Here is a 27,978-nt window from a genome sequence, read left to right as displayed (position 1 = left end):
TAGTGGTTAAGTTCGGTACACTCCACGTCAGAGGCCCGGGTTCGGTTCCCAGGTGCGTACCTACACCGCTGTTAGCAGTCACGCTATGGCAGCAACCCACAGACAAAGCTCAAGGCGAATCTTCCAGTGGAGAGCAGAAACATCTGTGTGGAATGTGAAAACAGTGTCTGTATTGAAGTATTTGCTGGTGTGTATTTAGGATTCCTCTGGAAGGATGCTCAGGGGCGGGAGACGGGGATGAGCAGGGAGGGAGAGTGTTCGCCACAAATTACTTCATTCACCAAGGTCATGTTACCCACTTAATATTTTTTTTTCGAGGAAGATTAGACCTGAGCTAACGTCTGCTGCCGATCCCCTCTTTTTTGCTGAAGAAGACTGGCCCTGAGCTAACATCCGTGCCCATCTTCCTTTACTTTATATGTGGGACGCCTGCCACAGCATGGCTTGCCAAGTGGTGCCATGTCCGCACCTGGGATCCGAACTGGCGAACCCTTGGCCACTGAAGCAGAACCTGCGCACTTAACCGATGCGCCACCGGGCCGGCCCCAATATGTTTTTAATTGAAAGAAATCTGACTGTTTGAAAAGAGGATATGGGCCAGGGGAACCGCCATCCCCATCTGGATGGGGCTGCCGCAGACATGCATGACCCCGACAGTCACTGCAGTGGGCGGCTGGTCCTGGGAGAGGGAGAAGGGATTCTCCTTAAAAATGCAGCATTGCACAGAGGATGGAGCACCGAAAGGAGCCGGGGTCCTGGGCCGCCACTCTGAGCCCCAAAGTTGGGGTTCTTAATCACCAGGAGCTTTGAGCCCTCAGCCCTTCCTGGGGTCTCTACTTCCACAACACATCCACAACCCACCCACTTCAACTCCTCCACGGCCCCCGCCCTGGTCCCCTCCACCTTCTTGTCCAGCCTGTTCCACTGAGTCAGCCTCCCTACTGTCTTCCTGCTCGCGCCCCACCTCCCACAGTGTGTTTCCCACACCCACATCATGCAGCTGCAAGGCCCCTCGTGTGAATATCTGAGCCAGATCAGGGCCCTTCCCTGATGCAGACACTTCGTGGCTCCACCTCAGAGTAAAAGTGAGAGTCCTGCTGTGGGTGGCACATGAGGACCCTCCCAGACTGCTCCTTCCCGCATCTCTCTGACTGCATCACTTACTATCATTACCAGAGTAGGTCCTTAGAGGAATTAAAACATGCCCACTTCTGGCCCCCGAAGAGCCCAGACTCTAGTGAGGCGACAGAAATTAAACAAATAACTAGATATTTTCACAGGGCAATAAAGCAAAAAGAGAGAGAAATGGGGAGCCATGAGTATAACTGTGTATGGGGCTGACTAGGCCGGGCCGGTCAGAAGATGACACTGGAGCCAAAGTCTGTCAAATGAGGAGCAAAGATCCGGGAGAAGGGTATTCTGGGCAGAGGGAACAGTCAGGGTGAAGCCAGAAACGAGCATTAGGTATTTCATGAAGAGAAGGAAAGCCAATGTTTGCACCATGTCAAGAACAAGCAGGAAGGGGCTGGGCATGGATTTAGATGGGCCCACATGGGTGCATTCTGCCTTGGGGGTGTTAAAGGGGGGAACCACTTGCTTTTTCAGAGGGTGCCCAGCTGTGGTGAATTTCAACTGGTCTTTCCCCTCTCTGTGCCTCAATTTTACCTAATCTGAGAAATGGGGGTAGGCCTGAGGTCCCCTCTGCTTCCAGACATTCTCTGCACTCCTCAAGACCACCCCAGGAGTCAGGCGTTATTACCATCGTCTTCCTGGATGAGGAAACAGACGCCCCAAGAAGCTAGATCGCTTTCCTCAGGCCACAGAGCCAGTTAAGTGTAGCCTCATACTTGACCCCCGGCAGTCTGGCCCTAGAGCCTGTGCCTTCAACCTCCGTGGCATACTGCAGCCCCCATAACCTGACCAGGCACTACGGTGCGGTGGTCACGCCTCTTTGGCGGCAGACAAGTCCCGCTGTGCCACTTACAAGCTGTGGGATCCTGGGTTAGTCGTTTGCATCCCCCGAGCCCATTTCCCCATCTGTACAATGTGCACCCCAACACTGCCTTCAACCACCAGAACATTTGGCCGACCAGGAGAAACGAGGCGTGATTCCCAAACTGCGAGACTTGCTGCGAAGGAAATGGGGGGGCGCATCGAGGGGTTGGGGGCGTTTGGGGAAAAGGGACGCGGAGCCCGAACGCTGCGGCTCTAGAGTCTTCCCATTCCTCTCTTGCGTTGTTTCCTCCGTTCTACCGTGGAGCAACTCTCGGTGCCCCCCCTTCTACCCCCCCCACATTTTTTTTTCCAGGCTGAAAAGAGGTCGCGGTCCCTTTAAGGCCCGCCCCTCCCTCCCCCAAAACTTCCCAGTGTCTGCTCTCTTTTCGATCCCGGACGGCCGGCCAGGCTCGCCGCCGAGCTGGTAGGGGCTGGGGGAGAGGGGCGGGGAGCGGGGCGGGGGGATCGGCGGGAGGCGCCCCCAGCCGCCCGCCGCCCAGGGCCGCGCGCCGGGGTGGGGGCGGGGCGGCGGCCGGGAGCGCGGGTTTGCAGATAACACGGCCGCCTGGTCGCCCGCCGTGGGCGCGCGCAGCGGGCGAGTGGCCCGGAAAGCGCCACGCCCGGGCCGGTTCCGCGGAGGGCCGTCCGCGCGCGCCGGCGCGAGGGGCGTCCGGGCCGGGCGCGGGGGCGGGGAGGGGAGGGGCCCCTCTCCCCTCCCCCCACCGCATTCCTCTGACGTCGAGACCTCGCGACCCCGCCCCTCGAGGGGACCGGCGCCGCCTGGCTCCCGTCGCACGGATCACGTGTGGCGGGCGCTGCGCCGCCCCCATCTCGGTTCTGCCCGCCTCTTCGGCTCTTCCCAGTGAGACGGGGAGCTCGTTTCGATCTCCATCAGCCCACCCCCAAGTTTCTTCTGTCCGCAGACCCACCGGGCCTGTCCCACTCTCTTAGTGCCACTGACCCCATTTCAAACTTAGTTTCCACAAGGACCACTATTTCGAGAAGCCCCGGGCACCCGGGGGGGGGAAGGCTCCGGAGCATCTTTGGGGACGTGCCCAGCGTTTCCCACGACTCTGTCCTCGCTTTCTAAGCGCAGTGTCTCCCCAGCGGGCAGCCTCACGACTCAGAGCCCTTAGGGCGGGATCCTGGGTCAACCCCCGGCCCCGGCCCCAGATCCCCAGGTTTGGGCGTCGTTGGACCCTAGAGACTCTGAGCGGGGGCATTCTCTGCAGGGTGGCCCTACCCCGCCCCTGGGGAAGGAAGCCCTGCCAGACGGTTAGAACACCCTGACTCCCCTTGGCTGAGCGCTAGCGCCGTGCCGGGTGCTGTCCCCGGTGCTTGGTGGGCGGGCCGAGGCAGGGACCGCCGCTCCCTTGCCCGTGCAGGACTTGGACAGTCCCTAGACTGGCGGCCCAGAGTGGTCAGGGCTGTCGCGTGAAAGCCGTTGGCCTGAGCGATCAGGGGTTACCATGGGGGAAGCCGGGGGTCTGGGCTGGCAGGGACAAGGAAGGCTTTTCGGAGTGAACCGGAACTGCACGACAAGAGGAGCTATTCTTTGCTCTGGCAGGAGGGGTAGTGGAGCAAATGCTCTAGGTGGAAGGGCTGCACGGGCAAAGGTCGAGAGGTGCGCGAAAGAGGCTTCCCCACTTGCAAACTGCAGTCACTGTGGCCGAGTTTAAGGATGGAGTGGTGAAATGACGCCGCCGGACTGGCTACGGTCGCAACACAGGCGGCGGCAGCAAATGGTTTTATAATGAGAGAAAGGGTCAAATTAGCGTTAAAAAAAATTCCTCCGGCCCTGTGAAGGCTAGAGGTGGCGAGGAACAGGCTATAGTGATGGGAACAGAGCTGAGCTGGCAGCGCCCCTGTGTCTTGGTCCAGCCTTCGCCGCTGCACACAGCAGTCACGCAACAAATACTCAGGGTACTGCAGGCCCTAGCTCCCTTAGAGGGTCGCTCCGCCCCGGGAGGCGCCTGAAAGCGTGTTCGCGCATGCGTTCTTTCCTAGACTGCGCCAAAGAGCGCCTACCGGCCTGAGCGCTCCCCTTTTTCACCCAATCAGAGACCGCCAGTCCTACGATCCGGCGAGGGGACGCTTTCTACTCCCCATTAACCAATCGGGTGGAGACGCAGAAGATGGGCACCTCCAGTAGCCACTGGAAAGAGGCAGAGGGGCGGGGCTTCCTTGTCCCCTTGCGGAGTGGCGCGGATAGGTAGCCGTTGTGACTGGAACACCAAAGGCTTTCGGTTTGATGGATTAGCGAGAAAACCAATGAAATTGGGAAGAAGGCGGGGCTTTTCAGGAGAGTGGGGAGCGCCGTTCCTATCAGGTGCTCGTAGGGAGGCCAGGCAGTGCCAGAAATCCGACCTATCAAATTGAAGTTTATTTTAAGGCGGCGGGGTCGGCGAAATGACTGGCAGAAAGCGCTCGCCTATAAGGAGTGTCCTAGACAAACGAGGGCGGGCCCTCCTACAGAACGGCGTGGCCTGTATCCAATAGGTGCGCAAGGCATGTGGAGGCTTCCCCTCCCCCCGCGGCGGGACCAGTGGCTCCCCCTATCGGGTGGGGGCGGCGGGTGACGGGCGTGTCCCTCCCCCAATGAGAGGCGGGGGGAGGCGGGTTCTGCGCCGCCATGTCGCGGAGGCTGCTGCCCCGGGCGGAGAAGCGGCGTCGGCGGCTGGAGCAGAGGCAGCAGCCGGACGAGCAGCGGAGGCGGTCGGGAGCGATGGTGAAGATGGCGGCGGCGGGCGGCGGAGGCGGCGGTGGCCGCTACTACGGTGGCGGCAGTGAGGGCGGCCGGGCCCCTAAGCGGCTCAAGACTGACAACGCCGGTGACCAGCACGGAGGCGGCGGCGGCGGCGGTGGAGGAGCCGGGGCGGCGGGCGGCGGTGGCGGGGTGAGGCCAGGGCCCTCATTGCCAGGGACGGCCGGGAAGGGAGGGAGAATTTTCTACTTTTAGGGTATTTATTTTAGGGGGGGGCCTCTGCGCACGCGCCTAGGCCCTCGCGCCGTTGACGGGGTGGGGGAGGGGCAGGCGTTAGGCAAACGGCGGGGTTTGAGCGAGGACAGGCGCTTGCGCGTGCGCGCTCGCCCCTGCGTGGTGGGGGGGCGGAGGAAGCGGCTCGCGCTGCGGGCGGCGCAGTGCGCAGGCGCCGCGGGCTGGCGTGTGGGGGCCGGGCACGCGGCCGGGCCGGTTTTTCCTCTTTATCTTCTCCTCCTCTGGCCCCCCGCGCAGGCGCACTGCTGCCGCCCGGGCCTCGTGGGCGGTTGGGGGGGGCGCCGCGTGAGCGGTAACGAGTGGGCGGTGAATTCCCCTCTTCTTCGCGCCGAAGTGGGAATTTTTGTGCTATCGCTGTTTAATTTTTATAGCGTCGTAGTTTCTGTCGATACAGACGTTGGTTTATTTGAGGCTGTTCCCCTAGCACAGTATGTCCCCCATTTTGGTGGGTCTTGGAAACCGGAAGCCAGGCTCGGGAAAGAACTTTTTAGCCGTTTTGGGAGTGGAGCCCGGCTTTGGAGCCCTCGTTTGCTTAGTTTCCTGCGCAGTGGGTTCGATGCCCCGGAATGTTCCCTGAGCGTGGGCATTTCGGATTTTGGAAGGATTTTTAGTCTCCTTCTGCGAAAACACCCCTAGTAGTTCCTGCTGGCTGGGAGCCCCCCCCTCCTCCGAGTTCATGAACTGCCGTCCAGCCAACGCAGGGTCTTCCAGGGTTTAGTGGCAGCCGCAGCTGTGATTTGCCAGCATTTTAGTGTCTGCCAGGCCTTGCTCCACGCGGTCTGTAGGTAGCTGGATTGCAGTTGGACACGGAGGTAGGGGGTGGTATTCTTATTCTCCCTGTACCGAGATGAGGTAAATTCCTTTAGGTCAGGTAGCCGGGGAGGGGAGGGGCTGGAGTTGGAGCTCGGGGCTGTGGAACTCTGAACCGCGAGCTGGGAACCGTCAGTTGGGTGTGCCTCCTGTGGTTTGTGTGGTTCATTCCTGAAATAGAATCCAGTTCTGCCCCTGTTCCATGGTTTTCTGCCTGGCCGTTCTCAGGCAGGAGGTTGGGCCCCGAGCCCAGGAGACGTGGAGAAAGTGGCTTTCCTCCTCCTTCCAGAGGCTTCTGTGTGAGTGGGTGGAAAGATAACTTCTCCTGGGAAGGGAACTGGTTTTTAGTGGTATGGGTGGGAGTTTGTGTTTCTGAAAGACCGTCCTCACCCCGTTTTTCCTTAGTCTGGCTTAGGCCGTATTTTCCAATGCAGATTTGGGTGGGAGGGTGTGGTGGGAACAGAAGGCCCGGCTGGGTAATGATGGTAGCTTGCTTCACCCGGGAGAGGGCAGAGAAGCTGGGGCGGATGCCACGGGATGTCCTGATTCGCACTGCTGCAGAGAATTGTTCGACCCCTTCCTGCCGGTGGTGTCCCCGTTCCAGGTCACTCTCTTTTCATGTTTCCTTGACCAGTGGGAAGAGACAGGTCCTGGGAGGAATGTAAGATAGGGGACTAACCTGATCCTGTGTTCTGCTTCCCTCAGCAGCTACAACAGGAGCCCCTGGGCAAGTGGCCACCCACTCAGGGCCTCCGCTTTGCTGGCCTAGAATCCTTTTAGGGTGATTGGCTGCCCGTTGTTGTCTGCCTTTGTTTTTCCTGAGTGACACTCACTTGTCTTATTAGACTGAGTCCCCTGCAGCTCGGGCCAGTGGGCCACCATGTTTACAGCAGGAAATGAAGTCTTGTTTTTGTTTCTTAGGAGAACTACGATGACCCGCACAAAACCCCTGCCTCCCCAGTTGTCCACATCAGGGGCCTGATTGACGGTGTGGTGGAAGCTGACCTTGTGGAGGCCTTGCAGGAGTTTGGACCCATCAGGTACTCGGCTCGAGGCCAGGAGTTGGGTATACAGAGAAGTTGACGCCTTGGTGTCCCATGCATTACCTGTTTCTGGTTGGAAGCAATGTGGCCAGTTTGGTCCAGTCTCCTTTGGCTAGGTCCTGGGGCTCATCTCTTCTTTGGCATGGCCGTTGTACTTTGGGTCAGGTTACAGCAAGCTCTTTGTCCTTTTTTCTTTCCTTCCTCTGCCTTGTCATTTGTAGTTGGCACTCTCACATTTAGCAGGCGTTCACTGAGTATTTGGCGCGTGCTGGGGACTGGGAAAGCGTAGTGAACAAAACTGTCCTGGCCTCCTTCAAGTCAGTCACCCACCAGAGTGACCAACATGGTGATGGGGGAAGCCCAGGCCTCTGTGGGAGGCATCTGACTCAGTCGGGGGGGGGAGGAGTCAGGAAGGAAGGCTTCCTAGAGGAGGAGATGCCAAAGCGACACCTCTTTTGCATGTTGTGCCACTTACTGCCATTGGTGTTCAGGTCGGGAAACTGTGACAGGGTACAGAGGAGTCCAGAGGCCAGGCAGGAGTCAGTTCACAGGACTGAAGGCCATTCTCCTACTCTCGTCGCCCTCCCCCTGTTCTCTCTGCCAGCTATGTGGTGGTAATGCCTAAAAAGAGACAAGCATTGGTGGAGTTTGAAGACGTGTTGGGGGCTTGCAACGCCGTGAACTACGCAGCAGACAACCAGATCTACATTGCTGGTCACCCAGCTTTTGTCAATTACTCTACCAGCCAGAAGATCTCCCGCCCCGGGGACTCGGATGACTCCCGGAGCGTCAACAGCGTGCTGCTCTTTACCATCCTGAACCCCATCTATTCCATCACCACGGTGAGTGCCAGGGGGCGTTCGTCAAGGCTCCTCTCTGAGATCTGCCCCGAGCCACTGACGTGCCAGTGCCCCTTCATCTTGCCTGTCTTTACTTTTCCAGGATGTTCTGTACACTATCTGTAACCCTTGTGGCCCTGTTCAGAGAATTGTCATTTTCCGGAAGAATGGAGTGCAGGCCATGGTGGAATATCCTTTGCCGGGAAACTGGTGTTCTTGGAGCACGGGCTGTCGCAGCCACACAGGGGTCCAGCCTCTCAGCCGACTTGTGCTGCTACCTGCTGTCCTGTGCCAGCTGCCTTCACAGAGCCCACAGTCGGACAGCAGGGACCACCGAAAAACCAGTGATTGGATGTAGTGTGGCAGTGCAGTAGTTAAGGTGCTGTGAGGGGGAAGAGCAGGATGCTCTGAGACACCAGGGGCTCCGGGAACGTGTCTGGGGAGGTGATAGCCTGTTTCCGAGAGGAGCAGGGAGCTGGTATTGAAGGCGGAGAAAGCAGCCTCTGCCCAGGTCGTCAGGTGGGCAGGAACGTAGTGTTGGAGGAGGTGAGGGATGTGACAGCTGAAGAGGTGCTCACGAGGGGAGAGGGCTCGCCGTGGACATGGTGGCGTTACTAAGGCGGCCAAGACGATGGCGTGAGGCTTGCTCAGGGTGCAGCGGGAAGCCACTGAGGGACTCCCAGGACAGGAATGGTCTGGTTGACGTTTCAGGCTGGTTGGGCTTAGAGCACACGGCAGGGAAGGGAGAGGATTAGGCTAAAGAAGCTGCCTTGTTCTGTGTGGTGGCAGAGGAGGTGGCTGCAACCTCTAGGTGGTGGGGTGGGGGTGCACATCACAGGAGAACTCTGCCTGGCAACCGCTCACCCAGGGCAGCGCTCTGTACGAGTGACTGGTGGCCGTGTGCAGGGCCCTAACCCAAAGCCACATGTAGCATAGTCCTTGGTGCTACCTTCTCCTTCCTCTCCGGGACAACTTGAAACCCTTACCAAGGAGCGGCTGTGCCGAGACTTTCCTTAGCTGTCCTCACATTTGACTCAGTGCAGAGTGCTCAGCGGGCCAAGGCCTCGCTCAATGGGGCTGACATCTACTCAGGCTGCTGCACTCTGAAGATCGAGTACGCCAAGGTAGGTCTGGGGAGAGCCGGCCCCGTCCGCTTCCGGGGCCCGGCCCCGGGCTGAGCTCACTCTGTCTCGTCCCTGCAGCCCACACGCTTGAACGTGTTCAGGAACGACCAGGATACTTGGGACTACACCAACCCCAATCTCAGTGGACAAGGTAATCCTGCGGCCACTTTGTTCTCCACACACCACCTGCCTTCACTCGAGTAGTGCACCTCATAGACCTGGGCTCAGGGTTATGTAATGCCATTGGGTTCCCTGTGGACATGAGAGGGCCTTGGGCTCAGCTCTTGGAAAAGACGCTGCAGTGGGAGAGGGGGACCGAGGGGCCTCTGGGTCCCAGCTGCTGCTTCCTGTCCTCTGCTGAGGCTGAGGGTGCAGTCGGGGCAGAAGCTTGGACGGGCTGGGAGCAGGGCCTCACTGAGCACAGGGCCTGGTGGGGGCTGGTAAACCGTTGCAGCTCCCAGGTGGACTCTGCTGCTTCCCTTCTGGGGGCTGCTTAGAGTCCCTGATTCTCCATTAACTGGGCCGGGAGCCGTTCCCTTGCTCTCCCCGGCCCACAGGGTCTGCTTGGGGCCGGGGGCAGATTGGGAAGGTGACGAGGGCTCCTGGGCCCTGCCGCACAGCCTTTGAGCAGGCTGACCTGGTGGAGGTGAGACACCCTGGATTGGAGCAGGGCCGACACGCCTCACCTCACTTGTAGAGGGGATTCAACATCTCTGCCGGGGGCCCGCGTGGACGGCCCCCTTCCTAGAATCTGTCAAGAATGGTTTGCCTTGGATAGGAGGGAGAGGTGGAGGATTGCCTTTGAAAAACAGCGGCACCCCCCCAGCGAGACCGTCCACCTCTGTGTCTGTCTTGGTCTGCTACGTCGGACTAGGCCGCGGGCTGAGGGAGGAGGCTGGTGGCTGACATCTCTCGGGCCCCGGGAGGCCAGAGGCCCCGAGTCCCAGGCAGGCCTGTCTTGCTCGCCCTTGCAGCTGGGAAGCAGTGGGCAGGGTGGGCTAGACTCTCCCCAGGACCCTCACAATGGGCGCTGTGGGCCCGGCTGCCCCCTGCAGAGGTCAGAGGCACATTGGTGCCAAGTGAATGTACCAGAGCGGGCAATGGCATTACATGACCGCTAACAGAAACACGGCAACCAGCCACTGCTGCTCCAAGGAACATAACTAGAAGATGTGCAGACCAGCAGGGGCTAGTGGCAGGGGCTGGCCGGGCATTGTTTGATGCCTCTCAGCTTTGGCCGCCCCAGAGCCGGGGGTCAAAAACGAGAGCTGAGGAGGTGACCTGGAGCGAGGGCGGTGCTTCGCCACCCCCTCGGGAACCGTACTTCAGCGGCTCTGCCTCTGCACATTGCTCACCAACACACAGGGTAGAAACCACTAGCTCTTCCTGGAGAGGACAGAACACGCAGCCTGCACCACGTCCCCAGAGCAGCCGCAGACTTGAGCTCACTACATCAAGGACACCACACCGCGCTCCAAGGAACAGCTCCAAGCACAGAGACAGAGGCAGACAGAGGCAAAGAAAGAGGCGCAACACGGCAGCAGACGCTGCTCTTTACTAGACATTAAAGGTCAAAGTCCAAGCAAACTCGAGCCCGAGAATGTACACAGAAGTAGGAAACACAGAGAACAGAGCTCTCCCAGCCAGCCAGCGGCACTCTTTGCGGAGAACGTTCATAGACTGAAGTAGATTCCATGGGCCTCCGAGACAATAGGATCCTCTCCATTCCTCGCCATATGGGTTTTGGTTTTTTTAAGTCCTTTGGTTTGGGGAGGGCCTTCTTTTTTTCTTTTCTGTTTTGATGTTTTTATTTTTTCTGCAGTCATCGGCTGCCAACATAATCTGCACCAACTGGAGATCAGAAACCAAAAAAAAAACTTAAACCACAACAAAAAAAAAAAAACCAAAAAACCAAAACAGACCTAAAACCAGACAGCCAAACAGCTCAGAGGTACACAGTTACCTGCTGGCGGGTAACCGGGCGTGCTCCCAAGGCCAAAAGCGCGGGCATAGTGGGGCCACTGGCACACTTCACAACCAGGAGACACGCACACGGAGCGCTACACAGCCAGAAGCACCGCACTGCAGCACACAATGTGAGGAGTGACAACACGGAGGGACACTACCCACTGCATACACCTTTATTTTCCACTTTCTGGTATCTTCTGAGGACAGAACATCTGTGAGCCATTTTTGATTTAATCAGAACATTGACTTTTAAAAAACAATTCTTTAAAAAAAATTGTAGCGGATGTGTGCCGTAACTTGTATTTATGACTGTAAAACCATGTGATGCAGGGTCGCAGTGTATGTTTGATGGGACGCCATCTTTCAGAACTGTGCTAACTCACTGTTGAAGCGTCCAATGGTAAGAGAAAAGACAGATTTGTTTTTTGTGACAAATGGACATTGTACTCTGTACTTCTGCTGTAAGTAGCCCTTTTCCATCTTTGTAATGACCGATTGTTGAAAACACAACCCAGGCTGGGTGGCAGGAAACGGCAGTGGTCTCGAGCCCTGGGTTTTGGAGTCAGCCAGACCTGGGTTCAAATCCCGGCTCAGCCACTAACTTGCTTTGTGACCTTGGGCCAAAGTGTCTTTTAACTGCTCAGTTAAAAGTTAACTGCTCACTTTCCTTATCTGTAAAATGGGGCTGAAATAGTACCTACCTCATAGGGTTGTTGTGAGGAACTGAAGAAGCGGTGATGTCTGTAAAATGCTGAGCACAGTGCCTGCCACTCAGGTGCTGAGTTAACGGGAGCGATGGTGACCGGCAGCTGGGGTCGGGGGGATCTGCGCCATTGTCTGGGTCTGAGAATGTTGATGCCTGTACATAACTGTTCATCTGAACTGATCCTGATGTTGCCCTGTGTTCCTTGCCTCCGGCCCCTCTCCTTGGGTCGGACGTGACTAGTAGGGGGATGGCTGGGACCAGGATTGAGAGGGAAAGGGTCTAGAAAGAGGGCCTTAGAGCCCCTGGAACCTTGGGGCTTTGGGGGCCAAATTTTATCTTCTTTTCTGCCCTCCCCTGGGTATTTTCTGCTCTTCGCTCCTCTCCCTTCATTGGGAGCTATTTTAGAAAGCTGTTCTTGGCCCCCGTAACAAACATATCAGCTTCCACAGCAGCTGCAGGTTCCCCAGAGGGCCCATGCCTTGGGCCTCCCACCAGGGCCAGGGCAGGGGAGAGCAGGCCCAAACCCTGGCTGCTTCCTGTAGGGAGAGAGGAGACCAGCCGCTAGGGCGGGGCAGGGGAGGGGCAGTCACTCCAGCCTTGAGCCTTGAGGCTTGGGCTTGATGCCCACCCTGGGTCAGACGACAGGAAGGAGGCCCCGGCAGCCCCGGTGAGGAAGGGAGGGTCTGCAGCCAGGTTGCAGAGCTGAGGGCCTTCGAGATTAGCCTCTGCAGTCAGGAGGGAGAGACGCCCCCGTTTTCCAAGTTAGGCTCTGACTCTCTTTCTCTGTCCACAGGTGACCCTGGCAGCAACCCTAACAAACGCCAGAGGCAGCCCCCTCTCCTGGGAGATCACCCCGCAGAATATGGTGAGGGCAGGGGGTTCCCCTCCGTGGACTCCCGTGGCTCATGTGCCCCTGCCCGCTGCCCGCCGCGCAAATTCTCACCCGTCCTCCCTCTCTTTCCTTCCCACCCCCCAGGAGGGCCCCACGGTGGGTACCACAGCCATTACCATGATGAGGGCTACGGCCCCCCCCCACCTCACTACGAAGGGAGAAGGATGGGCCCACCAGTGGGGGGTCACCGCCGGGGCCCAAGTCGTTATGGCCCCCAGTATGGGCATCCCCCACCCCCTCCCCCACCACCCGAGTATGGCCCCCACGCCGACAGCCCCGTGCTCATGGTCTATGGCTTGGATCAATCTAAGATGAACTGTGATCGAGTCTTCAATGTCTTCTGCTTGTATGGCAATGTGGAGAAGGTGAGCTGCTGCTGGATGCCCTGCTGTCCTTAGACCTGGCGGGCCCGGGGGCAGGCCTGGCTGGAGCGCGGGCCGGAGGGCTCACGCCGTTAGTCTGGGCCTCCCCGTGTGTGGGTGTTCCAGTATTCACAAGCCAGGACCTTGTCACGTGAAAGTACTACTGTCTAACGTTATGTGGATATCGTGATTTAGAAAACTTAGCCATGATAGTTAAAGGTGATCATGCAAGGATTTCATCTGGAAAACATCAGATGATCTGGCAGCACTAGGCCTTCCTGCCTGGCTTGTCGGGATGCTTGACTGGGGCTGGCTGGTCACTGTCCGCCTTAGACCGGGTGGGCTCCTCTGTCGCACCCAGCTGGGTCCTGGAAGCCTTTGAGTTTGCAGCCCTGGCTCGGCTCGTTGATGGTGGGAGCAGCCAGTGCACGTTCAGTGTTTTTCGTATGTACCAGGCACTGTTAAAAGTGCTTGACATGTAAGAAGTTGACTTTTGATACGGAGCTTTAATGAAACAAGTAGGGGAGATGCACCAAGGGCGCATAGCTTGCCCAGGTTCCCGTCCCTTTACGAGGAAGCAGGACTCAGAGAGAGAGGGCCTGGCTTCCACACCTGCGCTACTGTTGGCAGCAGCATGTTGATGCTGTAACCCACACGGAGAACTGCTTCGCGCTGTGACCCAGTATCTGTCGACGCAGCTGTCTGTGTGTGACAGACACTGACGAGCAGGGCTGCTGTAGTTTCTCACTCTGCCCTCTGTTTGCTGTTGCGCATCCTGGAGGGACAAGCTTGGGGGTTAGGTCCTGCAGTTAGAAAAACACTGTCTCCTGGGCCGAGCGCTTGCCGTGGGCTGGGCCTGCTTCTCCTGATTCCCAGTTCACAAGTGAGGAAGTGGAAGCTTAGGCCCAGAGCAGGAGTGACTTGCTTCTGACTAACGGAGGGGCGGGAGAAGGGTCCCTGGCATCTGGGCAGTGGTGCCGACCGCGGCTGCTCTCCTCAAGGTGAAATTCATGAAAAGCAAGCCGGGGGCCGCCATGGTGGAGATGGCTGACGGCTATGCCGTGGACCGGGCCATCACCCACCTCAACAACAACTTCATGTTCGGGCAGAAGCTGAAAGTCTGGTAGGTGCCCGGTCTCCCTGGCCTGGGGAGGGCTGGCGAGGGACTGAGAAGGGAAGGGGCCCGCTCTGGACAGGGCGCTGCAGCGGAGCACAGTGAGGCCGAGGAGCTCATCAGGCTGGAGTGGGCGTGGCAGATGCGTTCCCAGATGCTCCTCCGCACCAGGGGGAGAAGGCGAGTGGGCCTCACCCGGCTGTGAAGCAGTGCCCCCTAGGCACACCGCGCTCAGATGGGCACCAGGCCGCAGCGGAGGGCTTGAGGGACCACTGGAGGTCTGACGAAGGGCTCTGCCTCCCCCGCAGTGTCTCCAAGCAGCCGGCCATCATGCCTGGTCAGTCCTACGGCCTGGAGGACGGGTCCTGCAGTTACAAAGACTTCAGCGAGTCCCGGAACAATCGGTTCTCCACTCCGGAGCAGGCCGCCAAGAACCGCATCCAGCACCCTAGCAACGTGCTGCACTTCTTCAACGCCCCTCTGGAGGTGACCGAGGAGAACTTCTTCGAGGTGGGTGCCGCGGGGCTGGGCCCTCACCGCTGCCCTCAGTGGGTCGTGCCTTGTGTTCTGACGGATACCTGTTGAGCCGCTCTGCCAGATGCTGGGTTTGGGTGCTGGGGACACAGCAGTTTCCAGGACACACAGGCTGGAGTGGCAGCGAACTCCAGCAGCACTGGAGTTAGCCGTGCTCTTGCCGCTGTCGTTTGCTGGTTAGAGTCCTCCCGTCCCGGTGGCAGAGTGCTCATCCCAGTCTAGTCTCAGGGCGTCCATCGTTGGCCCTTGGGTGCAGGGGGCTCTCATTAGGTGTGCTCATGGGAAGGAGGAGGCCAGGCTGGCGGGGTGGACTCTGCCCCTTGCTCCAGCCTGAGAGGTTGAGCTCAGCAAACATTTGCCTGGTGCCAGCACACCCAGGCAGCAGGTGAGGATGGGGCGTTTCACAAGCACTGTGCCAGCTCTTGGCAGCAGAAAGGTAAGAGCGGTGTTTCCAAACCTTAGGCTCATGGGGACACCTCAGGGGATGTGGTAGAAGCCTAGAAACCCGTTCTCCGGGAGCACTCCCGCACTCAGGCACGGTCTGCTTGATTCTGCCCTGTGGCAGAGGCGCCGTGTGTTTCTCAGTCTCTGCTTGCTCTGTTGCAGATCTGCGATGAGCTGGGAGTGAAGCGGCCATCTTCTGTGAAAGTGTTCTCAGGCAAAAGTGAGTGCCTTGCGCCCCCCGCACCCCCCACCCGCCCTTCCCACTCCTTGGGTGTAGGGGGCACACCCTAGGTCCTGCTGGGCGCAGGCCGCAACCTCTGCTTTCCGGGCAGGTGAGCGCAGCTCCTCTGGGCTGCTGGAGTGGGAATCCAAGAGCGACGCCCTGGAGACTTTGGGCTTCCTGAACCATTACCAGATGAAGAACCCGAGTGAGTGTCTGTGTGTCGTGCGGCATCCCCTTGTGGCCCGCTGTGTTGGCTGGCTTCAGGCCAGAGCCATCCTTCCTGCCCTCAAGACAGGGCTCCAGAGATTTTTCTCACAGTCGCTGACACAGGCAGGTGGGGCCTGGTTGTCAGGAGAGCAGCCTCATGTTCCCCATGGGAGGGCCAGCCCGGCTGCTGAGTGCCACCCCCTCTGCCAGCCTGGGAGTTGCTCAGGCTTGTCCTCCAGGGAGTCGGCATGCTCTCTGTCAGAAGACGCTGGTACACGCCCAGCAGCGTCAGTCACAGGGGCCGGCTCAGACAGTGCCAGGAGAGGGGCTAGCGTAGCCAGCTGGGCAGGTCTGCGCGCTGCCCCCAGTTCCTGGGGCAGGACTCTTGCCCTGGGGCAGTGAGGGAGCTAGGCGTGGGGTTGAAGAAAGAGAAGTGGCTTGTTTTTAGGACTCACACTGGGCAGTGACGGGTTAGATCTCTGCAGTTGAACTGCAGAAAAAGAGATGTGCACAAAACGAGGGGAACTGGGTGGGGGGAGCCTCTAGAAAGGGGCCCAGGCCAACGTTTGTTTTCCCCTCCGCAGATGGTCCATACCCTTACACCCTGAAGTTGTGTTTCTCCACTGCTCAGCATGCCTCCTAATGAGGTGCCGAAGAAGAGGCCCTTCTGAGCAGGAAAACGTTTCTCTTTCCTTTATGCTGTTGGTTTGTTTGTTTTGGCACAAGTTCCTGTATTCCTTTTTTTTAATGCTAGGTTAGTAGAGGCTTAACCATAATGAAAATGCTCGAGGTCTGGAGGGGGAGGGGAAGGGAAACATCTCCCAAGATTAACGTTCACTTTTTAAAAATTATTGTACATGTGATTTTTTTTCCCTGTTCATATGTTTGTGCTGCCCATGTACTCTGCACATTTCAATAAAATTGTTTGGAAAATAAACATAGCACTTTCTGGGATTCCAAGGTGTGTCTGCTTCCCTCCCACTGAGTCTTCTGCAGAGGTGGCAGGCTGGGCCCCAGCCGCAGCCCTGGGGGAGCTGCAGGCCCCACCCTGGGCAGACACGGAACCATCTAGGAACTCAGGAGGCCTTGGAGGAACATCGGGGCCGCCTGGCTGCATTCTTCACGGGCCCTGCCTGAGCAAGCTCAGTCCACTTGAGAGTCACTTTAAAAAGAAAATGGTGGGCTGGCCCGTGGCCGAGTGGTTAAGTTGCGCACTCCACTCCCGTGGCCCAGGGTTTCACCTGCTCAGATCCTGGGCACAGACATGGCACTTGTCAGCCCACGCTGAGGCGGTCTCCCACATGACAACTAAAATATACAACTATGTACTGGGGGGATTTGGGGAGAAAGCAGAAAAAAAAAGATTGGCAACAGTTGTTAGCTCAGGTGCCTGTCTTAAAAACAACGAAAAAAGTAAATGGTGTTGAAGAAATTCAGACTCGAGAGAAAAAAAGAGCCTTAATCCTGCAAAGTAAACAGCCTGCATTTTTATAAGGTTAGAAAATAAAACCTCAGATAAAAGTGAAAGTGTGCCCTTGAACAGCCTGGTGATCCTTTCTTCCATATGGAAAGTTCTCTGGATGTGTGTTACTGTAACAAGTGCTGTGTGTGTACTGTACAGTGTTGTGCACCGTATCACATGCAGAGCGACCTCCACCACCTGCACAGTATCTTGTGTGTGTGTCATGATTTACTTTATCTGGGCCGAAGGGTCATGTCCACGTTTTTGCAATTGAGAACAGTCCTGTCACGTCTGTCATTACACAAACAGCCGGCCTCCCTGACCGTGCTCTGGAGGTGGGTTGCTGGGTTAAAGGATGTGTGCGATTGCAGCATGACACACTCCCCAGTGTGGTGGCTGGGGACTTGTGTGTGTGGTTGGGGTGGGGCGAGGTGGGTGGCAGCCTGGCAGGAGCCAGCGTTAAGGACTTTGGCTCCTACCGGAGGAAGCAGGCCCTGCGGAGAGGAGCAAGTCAGTACAGGGCCTTGCTGGTGCGTGTGCGCTTGAGAAAGCACCCACTTGGGGAATTCACTGTGAAGGTCAAACTCAGATCACTGGCATCTACTGAGGTCACGCGGTATCTGTCAGAGGAACAAACTCCGCTTCGCCAGGGGACGTTTCAAACAACCTCTGGCGGTCTAGGAGAAATAGTCGCCTTGCAGCCGGAAATGTCTCAATGTAGGATTTCTTTTTCAGCCAATCAAGGGGGTAAAAAGTAAACACGCCCATTTTGTCTCCCAGCACCCAGTTTTCATCCCTTGTTACACGCAGTTTTGCCTCCTAGATACTCCGTGCGTGCGCCGTGTTCTATACACACACAGCCCCCTCGAAGCATCTTTCTACACAAATGGATCAAACAAACTTCTCCGTCTTTCCCGTGTTCCTCCTGTATCTTGGGACCGGCGTAGCGGTTTCAGTTTCCCGTTGCAGGGGCAGCCAGGCAGTTTGCCGACGGCTGGTCACCGGTGGCTCCCGACGGAGCCTGCCCGGCTGTGGCCCGTCTGCCAGGAGGCCAGGCGCTGCCCAGGGCCGTCCCGGCGGACGTCTCCCTCCAGAGCAGCACGAGCAGCGCCCCCACGGTCTGTTCTCGAGTTAGCTGGCTTTCTCCCAAGTGACTTTATTTTTTTAAAGAAATTGTGAGCACATGGACTTCGGAGGCACGTAAATGCCCCCCTTCAGCACTCCTGACGCCCGGAGACGGCGAGCCAGCCCCCTCCCCAGCCCCTGCCTCTCTGCCCTCCCGGCGGTGCGGGGTTCGGGCCGCACAGTGGGCGCCTCGCGCTGGCCCGTTTCTATGTTCATTCCCTTCCGTGGGTAAACAGCACTGCTCACTTTCTGGTTAGGACGGTACAAGCGCCAGGTTGCAAACTGGCAGGGCTGGGTTTATTCTGCCACTAGGTCCTTGGACGTTTCAGCGGCCCCTTTTGCACACCCTGTGAAACAGCGCTGTGATGGACTCGGTCCAGGCACGCCCGCAGCCGTGTGGACCATCTCAGGCCAGCTTCCCACTGGGCCCAAGGGCCCTTTTAAGCCGCCCTCTGACGCGCAGGCGAGCCCAGAAGGCCGCTTCCGCTTGCCCTTAGTAAAGATGGCGGGAGGGGGTTAGTCACCGCGGGCGGGCTGCAGCATTGATGCCCTCACTCAATATGGCAGCCATTTGTGCCCGCCCCCCTGGTTTTCTCCAGTCGAGTGACGCCAGGGACTGTCCCAATGGCGGCGGTCACGGCGGCTTCTCGCAGACTTGGAGACCTGCTGAAATGGCGTGAGTCACCTCTTCACCTCTGGGGGTCTGTTGCACTGTCGTTCTGTCATAGCGACGGTAGGACAGGGACACCTGTCCCGGGTCAGGCAGGGTCCGAGCGAGCCCCTTTAAGGGGGCTGCGTGCTCTCGTTCAAAGGGCTTCCCAATTCTATAGGACTGGGTCTTAAAATTGGGGTGCTGGCGGCTCAGGATCCCCAACCTGGGGTCAGTCCCACGGTTGAGGATCTGAACTTGTCCTCAGACTGAGGCCACTAAAAGCACCTCTAATCTTGAAGTCTATATGCCCCTAAACCAAGGTCTCAAAGGGGCCTGCAGTCTCCAGTCTAACGTCACTGCGCCTCTACTGTGTCCCCAATCTGGGGTCACCGAAGGCTCTTCCTTCCTTTGTCTCCCCAGGACTGACAGCCCCCACCCACCGGGGTCTGAACCTTAGCCTTCGCCCCATGGGCTCCTCTGCACCCAGTGAGACCCGCGGAGCTGCCCCCAGCGAAGCCCCAGACCACAGCTATGAGTCCCTTCGGGTGACAGCTGCCGAGAGACACATTCTGCACGTGGAGCTAAACCGGCTGGAGAAGAGGAATGCCATGAACAGGGCCTTCTGGAGGTCTGGCCTGCACATCCTGGAGGCCTGCCTGCAGGAGGAGGCAGGACTGGGGGGCGGGAGACAGATGGACAGGAGGGTGGGCATCTCCACCCTGACACAGCCCTCCCCTCCTTGCCCTCCACAGGGAGATGGTGGAATGCTTTAAGAAGATAGCGCAAGACGCTGACTGTCGGGCTGTGGTGATCTCTGGTTCAGGAAAAATGTTCAGTGCAGGTACCAGGGGCTCTCCACACCCACCCCCGCCGACCCCTCTACTCCTGGGAGCAGAGGAATGCTGCTTAATCAGGGTTGTAAGCAGCTTCCAACTTCCACTTTTATTATTATTTTTTCATTTAAAACATTCAAATACAGAAGTTAGATGACAGGATCACCTCTGAAGTCTAGGTTTCCATCCTGGACCTGTGGCCTTGACCAAGGCCCTTAACCTGTCCCGGTCTGTGTTTTTGTGTGTTGGTCAAGTGTGTTATAATAATATCGTACTTTATGCAGTTATTCAGCACATGTGAACTGGTTTCCAGTTACATGTCTGTTTGATCTTTTGATTGTCCCATGGGTCTGTTCGTCCCATGGATAATTTCCATGGACCAGACCCCCTGACTCCTTGTCCATCTCTGTTCTGCTGTTAAACCCAGCCAGTGACTTTTAAAATTTCAGATATTGTAGTTTTCCCTTCTCAAATCTACACTTGGTTCGTAGACGTTTTCCCTTGCTCGGCTGAAGTTTCCTATCCTTCTATTTATCACGAGCATATTTTTCTTTGTGTCGTTGAGCATAGTCGTACAGGCTGCTTTAAAAACCTTGTCCCCTCGTTCCAACATCTGGGTCACCTTGGGGTCCGTCCCTGTTTACTACCTCTTGAAAAACTGGGTCTCGTTTTCCCGTTTCTTTGTATTTGGAGTAAGTTTGGACTGTGTCCTGGAGGTTAGGATACGGGAAGGAGAGGTTGTGGAAATTCTGGACACTCTTACATAACTCCAAAGAGAGTTGAGTTTCCTGTTTTACCAAATTAGACCCAGTTTTTTAATCTCTCGCTGGCCTGCTTTCATGGGTCACAGATCAGCGAGAGATTTGGGCAGAGTTTTTATACATAGAATTTGGGGCCCCCCTCTGGCTCTCTGCTTTCTGGAATTTCCCCCCTCACTTTCCGGCAGCAAGGGTCAGCCTGGACTCTAGCTTCTGGTTCTTCAAGCATGACTTCAGCTGGCCTCAGGCCAGCAGCGTTAAAAACAGGTGACTTACTGGGTGCCAGTCCCTTTTTCTAAATGATAACCCCTTCCAGAATCTGCCCCGCGCTGTCAGGTAGCTGTGTGTCGTCCAACCAGAGCACGTAGTGGATGTCTGTGGGAGAGAACATACCAGAAGGGAGGCATCACATACACTGATTTCTGCGCAGGGCCCAGCCCAGGGCTGGAGACTCAGTGCAGCCTGAGATAGCCCCCGGCTGCCCTCATGGAGCTCCCGACTTCAGTGGGGACAACAGGCAGTAAACAATCTATTTCTTTCTGTTTCCTCTGTTAACATCTTCACATATTTTCTTCCCACCCTTTCTCTGTTCTCCTTTCATTCTTTCAACAAACATTCAGCAAGGTCACTCCACTGCCAGCCCCCTTCCTGGTTGCCAGGAATTCTATGTTCTCACCACAGCCCTTTGTGACAAGGTCCTTTCTCATCCGCATTTTTCTGGGGAGGGAACTGAGGCCCAGAGAGAGGACGAAGCTTGCCCAGTTGTCCCAGCCTGTAAGTGGTAGAGCTGGGCTTTTCGAAGTTGGGCTGCCTGGCTGCAGGGTCTGTGCCCTGAGCTGTGACCCAGAGGGCTGGCATGCTGGTTCAAAGCAAGGACTCTGACCCCAGCAGCCACCACCTCCCCCCTCTGCCGCCTGCACGCACCCCTTCACCTCTCTGTGCCGCGTGCTTCCATCTGCAGAAAATGGAGAGCATGTCAACAGGCCCTACCTCATCAGGCGGCCGTGAGGATTCAATGAGTGAAGACGGTCAAAACGTTAACACATGCAAAACCTCGGTTGATGTAGCTGTTATTATTTATGAATGAATAACCTACTGATGATTCACAATGACATCTGAGACATTTCGAGGGGCACCGGGGGACAAGGTGGGAGACACCTTGTCCCATGGTCTGGGGCCCTTTATTTCAAGAGGTTCCAACGCCAGTGTCTGCAGCTCTGGGTGGGGCGGGTAGACCAGAAAAGCCAGTGGGAGGAGGCAGGGCACCTGGCTTGGCCTGTCCTGGAGTGAGTGTGGCTCAAGCTGTGTCACATGGCTTCTCAGACGTGGGGGAGTGCCGAGGTCCCGCCCCGGCGGAGTCCAGGTTCCTGAGGGATGGACGGCGTCGGCGCAATGACTGAGGGGGAAATAAAGGGGGACGTGAGACTTTGGTTGGTGTTAGCAAGTCCGCCTTTACTGTGCACAAGTGTCGTTTATATATTTTTCAGGATTAGTACAGAAATAGTTCTACAAATATTCTCAGAGAGATAAGGAAGTAAAAAACGAGCACAAGAATATTTATTAGCATTCTATTCTATAGAGCATAAGGTTAATGGTAGTCTTCTCCGCAATTAACTAGTGTTTGTTGTCTCTAAGCTAAAGGAGATAGGTACCTAGGCGTCTGTTGTAATTCATGGTAAAGTTAAATCAAAGAGAGAAGGTCCAGGCCTCCGGGCAGGACAGCAGTCCGTCTGGTTACATCCTGGTGGAGCCATCCCTGCCTCCCTCAATCATTTACACCATTAGTGTAGATGGTTAATGGGAACAAAAGGCGACTCCAGGGTGTCTTAGCCCCAGGGCTATCTGCATTCTCAGTGGGCAGTTAAACATCTTTACTTTTTCGCGCCCTTTAGGGGGTGGAAGCATTCCTTTGTCTTTTAGATTGTAGAGCTAACAGTCCCTTAAGCACACTGCCGGAGAAAGTATCATTTTGTTAGTAAAGTAAAGGGCTGAAAAGCTAAGCTAAAGTATGTATCTTCAAGAATGAAAAACAGAAACAAGTATAGACAACCTTGCTAGAAAGCATGCATATAATTCAGAAAATATCAGGGGTTTCGGCTGGCCATTCTTCACTGAGGGGCATTCTTGCACCCCTCGGCCCTTCTACTCATCAATTATTTATTATTTATTGCTTTTAGGAGAAAACCTCTATAACATTTTAACAGAAAGCAGAAGGTCAAGAATAATATATAGATACTTCTTGATCATCCAATTAACCAACAAACTTAGAAGGACGATGCATATATATTTAGACAAAGAACTGGAGGGAGAAGGAAACATTAACCAGACAGAGGCCATAAACCTAATTCGACATCTTATCTGGGCAGGATTCCTTTCTGCTTTTCTCAAATGGGACTGTGTGCTCCTCCAATAATTAACTGAAAAATATCTTGAAAGTTACCTGCAGGTGGTCACATTCTCTTACGATATCTAATTTTCCCAGGAGGTAGTGCCTCCCAAGCAGCCACCCAAAGGAGTGAAAACTGGAGGTTAAGAAAGGAAAAGGAATGAAGGGCAATTAGAAGCAGCACAGGTTTCAGAACTATGTGAGGGGCTGGCCAGTTATTCTTCACCAAGGGGCGACCCTGCACCCCTCGGCGTTAATCGGCTGGACGCTGTCAAACAGCCGATCAAATGATGTAGCCACGGCTCCCAGCAGGGGAGCCAGCAGATTCCAGACTGCCCCTGCTGGGTCTGGCCTCTGCGGACACGGAGCGTATCATAACAGTAATTGTCGTGACGCCAGCCCATGCCAGGCACTGTGCCAGGTGCCTCTGGAGCCCCGTCTCCTGGAATCCTTGCAGCCCCCTCAGCTCTCATTTTACAGAGGAGAAGCCCAAGGCCCAGGGATGAGATGGCCTGGCCGAGGTCACCCAGGGGAGTCCCGTCTTCCACGTGTTTAACCTGCACAAATTCTGCTCTACCCTGAGCCAGCCCTCCCCTGCTCTCAGAGCCATGGTGGCCCCTCCAAGAGTCAGGGGTGTGGCCGAATGCGGGAACGATTTTGCAGGCTTGTTAAATGGCATTGTTGGGAGGACAGGCAAAAGGATGGCAATGATTAACCCCAGGAGGAAGAATGTGAAGGATGATTCTGCTCAGAACCCTCTTAGAGCAAAAGCCAAAGTCCGCCCCCTGGCCTGTGAGGCCCCGCACGATCTGCCCCCATCACCTCTCCGGCCTTGGCTCTTCACACCTGCTGCCTTGCTCACTCCACTCCGGCTACGCCAGCCTCTTCACTGGTCCTCACACAGACCGAGTGCGTTTCAACCGCAGGACCTTTGCACTGGCTCTTCCTGACATTTGCCACCCTCATCCCAGCTATCCCCATAGCTCCCTCCTTTTCCTCCTGTGGATCTTCATTCAAATGTCACTTTTTCAGTGAGAGAGTCCCTGACCATCCCGTTTAATACTGCAACAGCCCTCACCGCACGCGCACACACAGACACACTCACACACGCGCGCGCACACACTCCATTCCACTTCCACTTCCCTCTTTTAACTTTCTTTCAGCACTTATCACCACCTGGCAAAATGTATTTTCTTATTCGTTTGTCTCCCCCCACAGAAGGGCAGCTCCATGAGGGCGGGGACTGTTGTCTGTATTGCTCACTTATTAAGCACCTACTGTATACTAGGCCATTTAGGCACTGGGGATACAGTGGTGGACAAAAAGACAAAAACTCCTCCACTCCCAGAGTTCACATCCTAGAAAGGGAGACAGGCACTAAACGAGATAAGCACATAATTATGTGATTATGAGACAGCAGCCGAGATAAAGCAGAGAAAGGAGACAGTGGGGGGTGGGGCCACTATGTAGCCAGGGCACCCAGAGCGGGCCTCTCCGAGGAGGTGACCTTTGAGCTGCTGCTGAAGTGACGGAGTCAGTCTTGCCCATCACGGGGGAAGGACTGCTCTTGGCAGAGGGAGCAGTGCGCACCAAGGCCCCGGGGGTGGGGAATGTGTCGTGTTGTCGCGACAACCATTGGAGGCCTGTGTGCCCACAGGAGTAGGTGGGCAATGATGTTGGTGCAGGACTGGAAAGGTCTTGGCAAAGACCTTGCATTTTATTCTAAGTCAGTGGGATGGGAGGGAAGCAAAGAGGGCCCTGAGGGGTTGACAGCGTCCCTCTGCTGCGTGTGGGAGCTGGGAGACCAGGCGAGACCATGGTCGCCAGAGTCATGGAGAAGGACTGGTGAAAGAAAGGTAGATTTGGGGCTGTCTTGCAGTTGGAGCCACAAAAATTGCTCCCTCCCTTCTTCCCACGGCAGGAGACATGACCACCGTTGACTCGATTGCTCATGCCCAAAACCTCCCAGGCCGATGGGCATAAGGGTGAGGGTCGTGGCCCCTGGAGCCAGCTGCATGGTTCTGGGTTCGAAATCCCAGTTCACTATTCACAAGCCAGTGACCTTGGGCAAGTGACTTAGGCTCCCGGTGCCTCAGTTTACCCCCCAGTAAAAATGGAGATAGTAATAGGACCCACCTCATAGGGTCGTTGTGAGGATTACGGGAATACTGACTCAATACGCGTTAGCTTGTATTTATTTTCACACCCTCCATGCAGTCCCTCGCTATGTCTCGGGTGAGTTGCCTTCTCCCCTGCGGTCGTTTGGGGGTTCGAATCTGCTGAGCCTGGTTCTGACCTCTAGTTGGGGCAGCGAGTGTGGCCTGGGAGGCTAGGTGAGCGTCCTCACCCTCCCCACCAGGTATCGACCTCGTGGACATGGCTTCGGACCTCCTCCAGCCCCAGGGAGAAGACGCAGCACGCATCAGCTGGCACCTCCGCAGGCTCATCGCCAGCTACCAAGAGACCTTCAGCGTCATCGAGAAGGTGACTCGGGGGAGCTGGCATGGCCTTCTCCCTGCCCACCTCTCCTGGGCCAGCCCTGACCCACCCCTCCTGTTCCCCTCCAGTGCCCTAAACCGGTGATCGCAGCCATCCACGGGGGCTGCATCGGCGCAGGTGAGTCTGCAGCCGCCCACCACCCATGCGGACGCTCCCTCTGTCTGGGCACCCATTGGCTGCTGCCCTTCCGGACGCTCCCTCTTTCTGGGCACCCATTGGCTGCTGCCCTTCCGGACGCTCCCTCTTTCTGGGCACCCATTGGCTGCTGCCTTCCGGACGCTCCCTCTTTCTGGGCACCCATTGGCTGCTGCCCTGCGTTCTTAGCCAATGGCCTCCAGCCTCAGATCTGTAGCTAGTTAGACCTTGTCGCGAGGTGCGTCCCCACCACCTGGGCGGAGGGCTTGGTCCTCGGGGTGATTTAATGTCCCTGGCCTCTGACTCCCAGGCGTGGACCTCATCACTGCCTGTGACATCCGCTACTGTGCCCAGGATGCTTTCTTCCAGGTGAAGGTGAGCCATCCTCCTGAGCTTCTGCTTCTCCGGGTTCTGCTCAGAGCTGGGCCGTGAGCAGCAGAGCCCGGGTGGAGCAGGGGCGGCACAGGCTACGGGGCGGGAGTGGGGAGGGAGGTCCCGGAGGAAGGCCGCAGGGTTTCACGGAAGAGTTAGTCCAAATTGAACCTTAAAAAGTCAGGTTTGGCCATGGAGGAAGTCAAGGGTAGACCATTCAGTGCAGGTGAGGGCGGGAGTGAGTAAAGGCGTGGGAGCAGGGATGAGGCTGGGGTCCCGCTGGGGTCCGTGCTGGAGAGGGCAGGAGACAGGATGGAGCCCAGGGATGCAGGAAGGGGGTCGCATGGGCAGGACTGGAGGGCTGCCCAATGGAGACAGACATGGCTGACCCCGAAGAACTGGGAAGGCACAGGAATCGAGGGGTGGGCTCTATTCTAGACTGAGAGAAGCTACAAGGATGAAGGGATATGGGTGGGAATGCAGTGGGGTGTTGGAGGGGAAATCTGAGGTGGTGGAGTGGGGGCTCTGCAGGAAATGCAGAATTTGATTGGCATTGAGGTTGTGTGGAGGACAATATTGGGCAGAAACCAAGCACTGACACCATTGCTCCCCCCAGGAGGTGGACATAGGTTTGGCGGCCGATGTGGGAACCCTGCAGCGACTGCCCAGAGTCATCGGGAACCAGAGGTGGGTGGGCGAGAGCCTGGGGGAGGGGACTGCAGGGCATCTCCGGGACCCGGGCTGTCTGCCGGCCCCTGACACGCCCCACCCTCTTGCAGCCTGGTCAACGAGCTGGCCTTCACCGCCCGCAAGATGATGGCTGACGAGGCCCTGGGCAGTGGGCTGGTCAGGTAGGGGCCGAGGCCCATGCTGGTCAAGAGCTCTGGGGCAGCCAGGCCTGGGTGGGGCTCTCTGCATCCTCACTCACGGATTCCAAGCAGCTTCCTCTCCCTCGGTGGTCAGCTCTTTATTCTAGAGTCCAGTGCCCTGCACGGATTGGTCCATTTCGGGGGGGGGGGGAGGGGAAAGCTTCCCGCTGTCTCCTATGATTGGCCACTTCGTCATCCCTGGGAGGGAGGCGAGAGAGCCCTTCCCGGACCACTCAACCCACTTCATCCACAGCCGGGTGTTCCCAGAAAAAGAGGTCATGCTTGATGCCGCCTTCGCCCTCGCCGCCGAGATTTCCAGCAAGAGCCCCGTGGCGGTGCAGGGTACCAAAATCAACCTGCTCTACTCCCGCGACCATTCGGTGGCCGACAGCCTCAACTACGCGGTGAGGCTCTCCGCCCGGCCAATCACAGCCCTTCTCTGATCCCAGAGCGACCAATCAGGGCTCAGCGTCCCTCTGCAGGCCTTGCCCTCGGATTGGTGCGCTGCTGTCTCCCTCCCGTTTCTCGTTGGTCCCACTCCAACCTTCCCCTCACCCTCTTTACCCAGGCGTCCTGGAACATGAGCATGCTGCAAACCGAGGACATCGTTAAGTCCGCCCAGGCCGCGATGGAGAAGAAGGAACTGAAGAATATCACTTTCTCCAATCTCTGAGAGCCCCCGCGTCCCCACCCTGGCCCGGGGTCTGGCCTTGTTCCGCCTCGTGCCCCTGTTTCCTCACCTGCAGAACGGGAGGATGGGTGAAGATGGTCACCTGGCCGCCTTCTCACCCAGCCTCCCCGTTTATAACTTTATGACACTGACTTCCTCATCTTATCTTTGCCTTACTAACAATAAAGCGAAGTAAAGAACCTGGTGCCTTTCCTGGAGAGAGAGGAGAGGCGGAAAGGGGCCAAGATGCGCCCCATGACCTCAGTGGTAGTGAAGGTCGAGAACAGAGGTTTGACCAATGGGAATGGGAGCTGTGCCGGTGCGGACCACTCAGGGCTGGCGGTGCGGGGGCGAGGACCAATAGAAAGTCGGGCAGAGATGGAGCAAAAGCCACACGGCTCCTAGGCTGAAAGGCTACAAGTGGTCTCTGCCTGCTCCGGCTCCTGGGCTGCGTTCACCCTGCGTGGCACCCACTCACTGCACAGCAGAGCGGATCTGCTACTGGGGGCTGGCTAGGGTTCCAGGGTTAGCCAATCTTAGGCCAACTGCCTCATTTCTTTCTCTGTTTTTTTTTTTTTTTTTTTTGAGGAAGATTAGCCCTGAGCTAACATCTGCTGCCAATCTTCCTCTTTTTGCTGAGGAAGACTGGCCCTGAGCTAACTAACATCCGTGCCCATCTTCCTCTATTTTATATGTGGGGCGCCTGCCACAGCATGGCTTGCCGAGCAGTGCCATGTCCACACCCAGGATCCGAACTAGCAAACCCCGGGCCGCCAAAGCAGAACGTAGGCACTTAACCACTGCACCAGCGGGCGAGCCCCTTGCCTCATTTCTTTAAGCTTTGGGTGTTCTTATCCATATACAATCCCAACCTCCTGGATTTCTGTTTGATACGAGTGCAAGAGACCAAACATTAATCTAGTGCCTTCTAGGTGCCAAGTCCTGTTCTGAGCCTTTA

The 27,978-nt window shown here is 56.9% G+C and overlaps 2 protein-coding genes and 1 long non-coding RNA gene across 7 annotated transcripts; 2 read left to right on the top strand and 1 right to left on the bottom strand.

Moving 5' to 3' along the window:
• Positions 1 to 2,292: 2,292 nt before the first annotated feature.
• HNRNPL (heterogeneous nuclear ribonucleoprotein L) lies at positions 2,293 to 16,196 on the top strand. 5 transcript variants are annotated; one of them, XM_023649676.2, is made up of 13 exons: positions 2,293 to 2,419; positions 6,725 to 6,843; positions 7,451 to 7,688; positions 7,789 to 7,874; positions 8,713 to 8,809; positions 8,888 to 8,960; positions 12,277 to 12,348; positions 12,460 to 12,740; positions 13,739 to 13,860; positions 14,160 to 14,361; positions 14,992 to 15,049; positions 15,162 to 15,257; positions 15,844 to 16,196. In XM_023649676.2, the coding sequence occupies exons 3-13, from the start codon at positions 7,464 to 7,466 to the stop codon at positions 15,900 to 15,902; spliced, it is 1,371 nt and encodes a 456-aa protein (XP_023505444.1). In that variant the 5' UTR covers positions 2,293 to 2,419; positions 6,725 to 6,843; positions 7,451 to 7,463; the 3' UTR covers positions 15,903 to 16,196. The 5 variants fall into 5 exon arrangements, with proteins under 5 accessions (XP_023505444.1, XP_023505443.1, XP_070079034.1 ...); XM_023649675.2 differs by lacking the exon at positions 2,293 to 2,419 and adding an exon at positions 4,206 to 4,891; XM_070222935.1 differs by lacking the exon at positions 2,293 to 2,419 and adding an exon at positions 5,039 to 6,102.
• Positions 16,197 to 18,278: 2,082 nt separating this feature from the next.
• Positions 18,279 to 27,220, top strand: ECH1 (enoyl-CoA hydratase 1). Its single transcript, XM_001497430.7, has 10 exons — positions 18,279 to 18,522; positions 18,919 to 19,126; positions 19,251 to 19,339; positions 24,835 to 24,959; positions 25,043 to 25,091; positions 25,420 to 25,484; positions 26,098 to 26,168; positions 26,261 to 26,332; positions 26,604 to 26,754; positions 26,919 to 27,220. Exons 1-10 carry the CDS (start codon positions 18,471 to 18,473, stop codon positions 27,021 to 27,023), a joined length of 987 nt encoding a protein of 328 aa, XP_001497480.1. The 5' UTR covers positions 18,279 to 18,470; the 3' UTR covers positions 27,024 to 27,220.
• Positions 19,877 to 21,300, bottom strand: LOC138915704 (uncharacterized). Its single transcript, XR_011421823.1, has 2 exons — positions 21,080 to 21,300; positions 19,877 to 20,464 (listed from the first exon to the last, which is right to left on the bottom strand). It is a non-coding gene; the product is annotated as an uncharacterized lncRNA (long non-coding RNA).
• Positions 27,221 to 27,978: the final 758 nt, after the last annotated feature.

This window comes from Equus caballus, chromosome 10 (assembly GCF_041296265.1).
Source record: "Equus caballus isolate H_3958 breed thoroughbred chromosome 10, TB-T2T, whole genome shotgun sequence".
Lineage (NCBI taxonomy): Eukaryota > Metazoa > Chordata > Mammalia > Perissodactyla > Equidae > Equus > Equus caballus.
The sequence above is the reverse complement of the archived record's forward strand: the minus strand, read 5'-3'. Positions and strand labels throughout refer to the sequence as shown.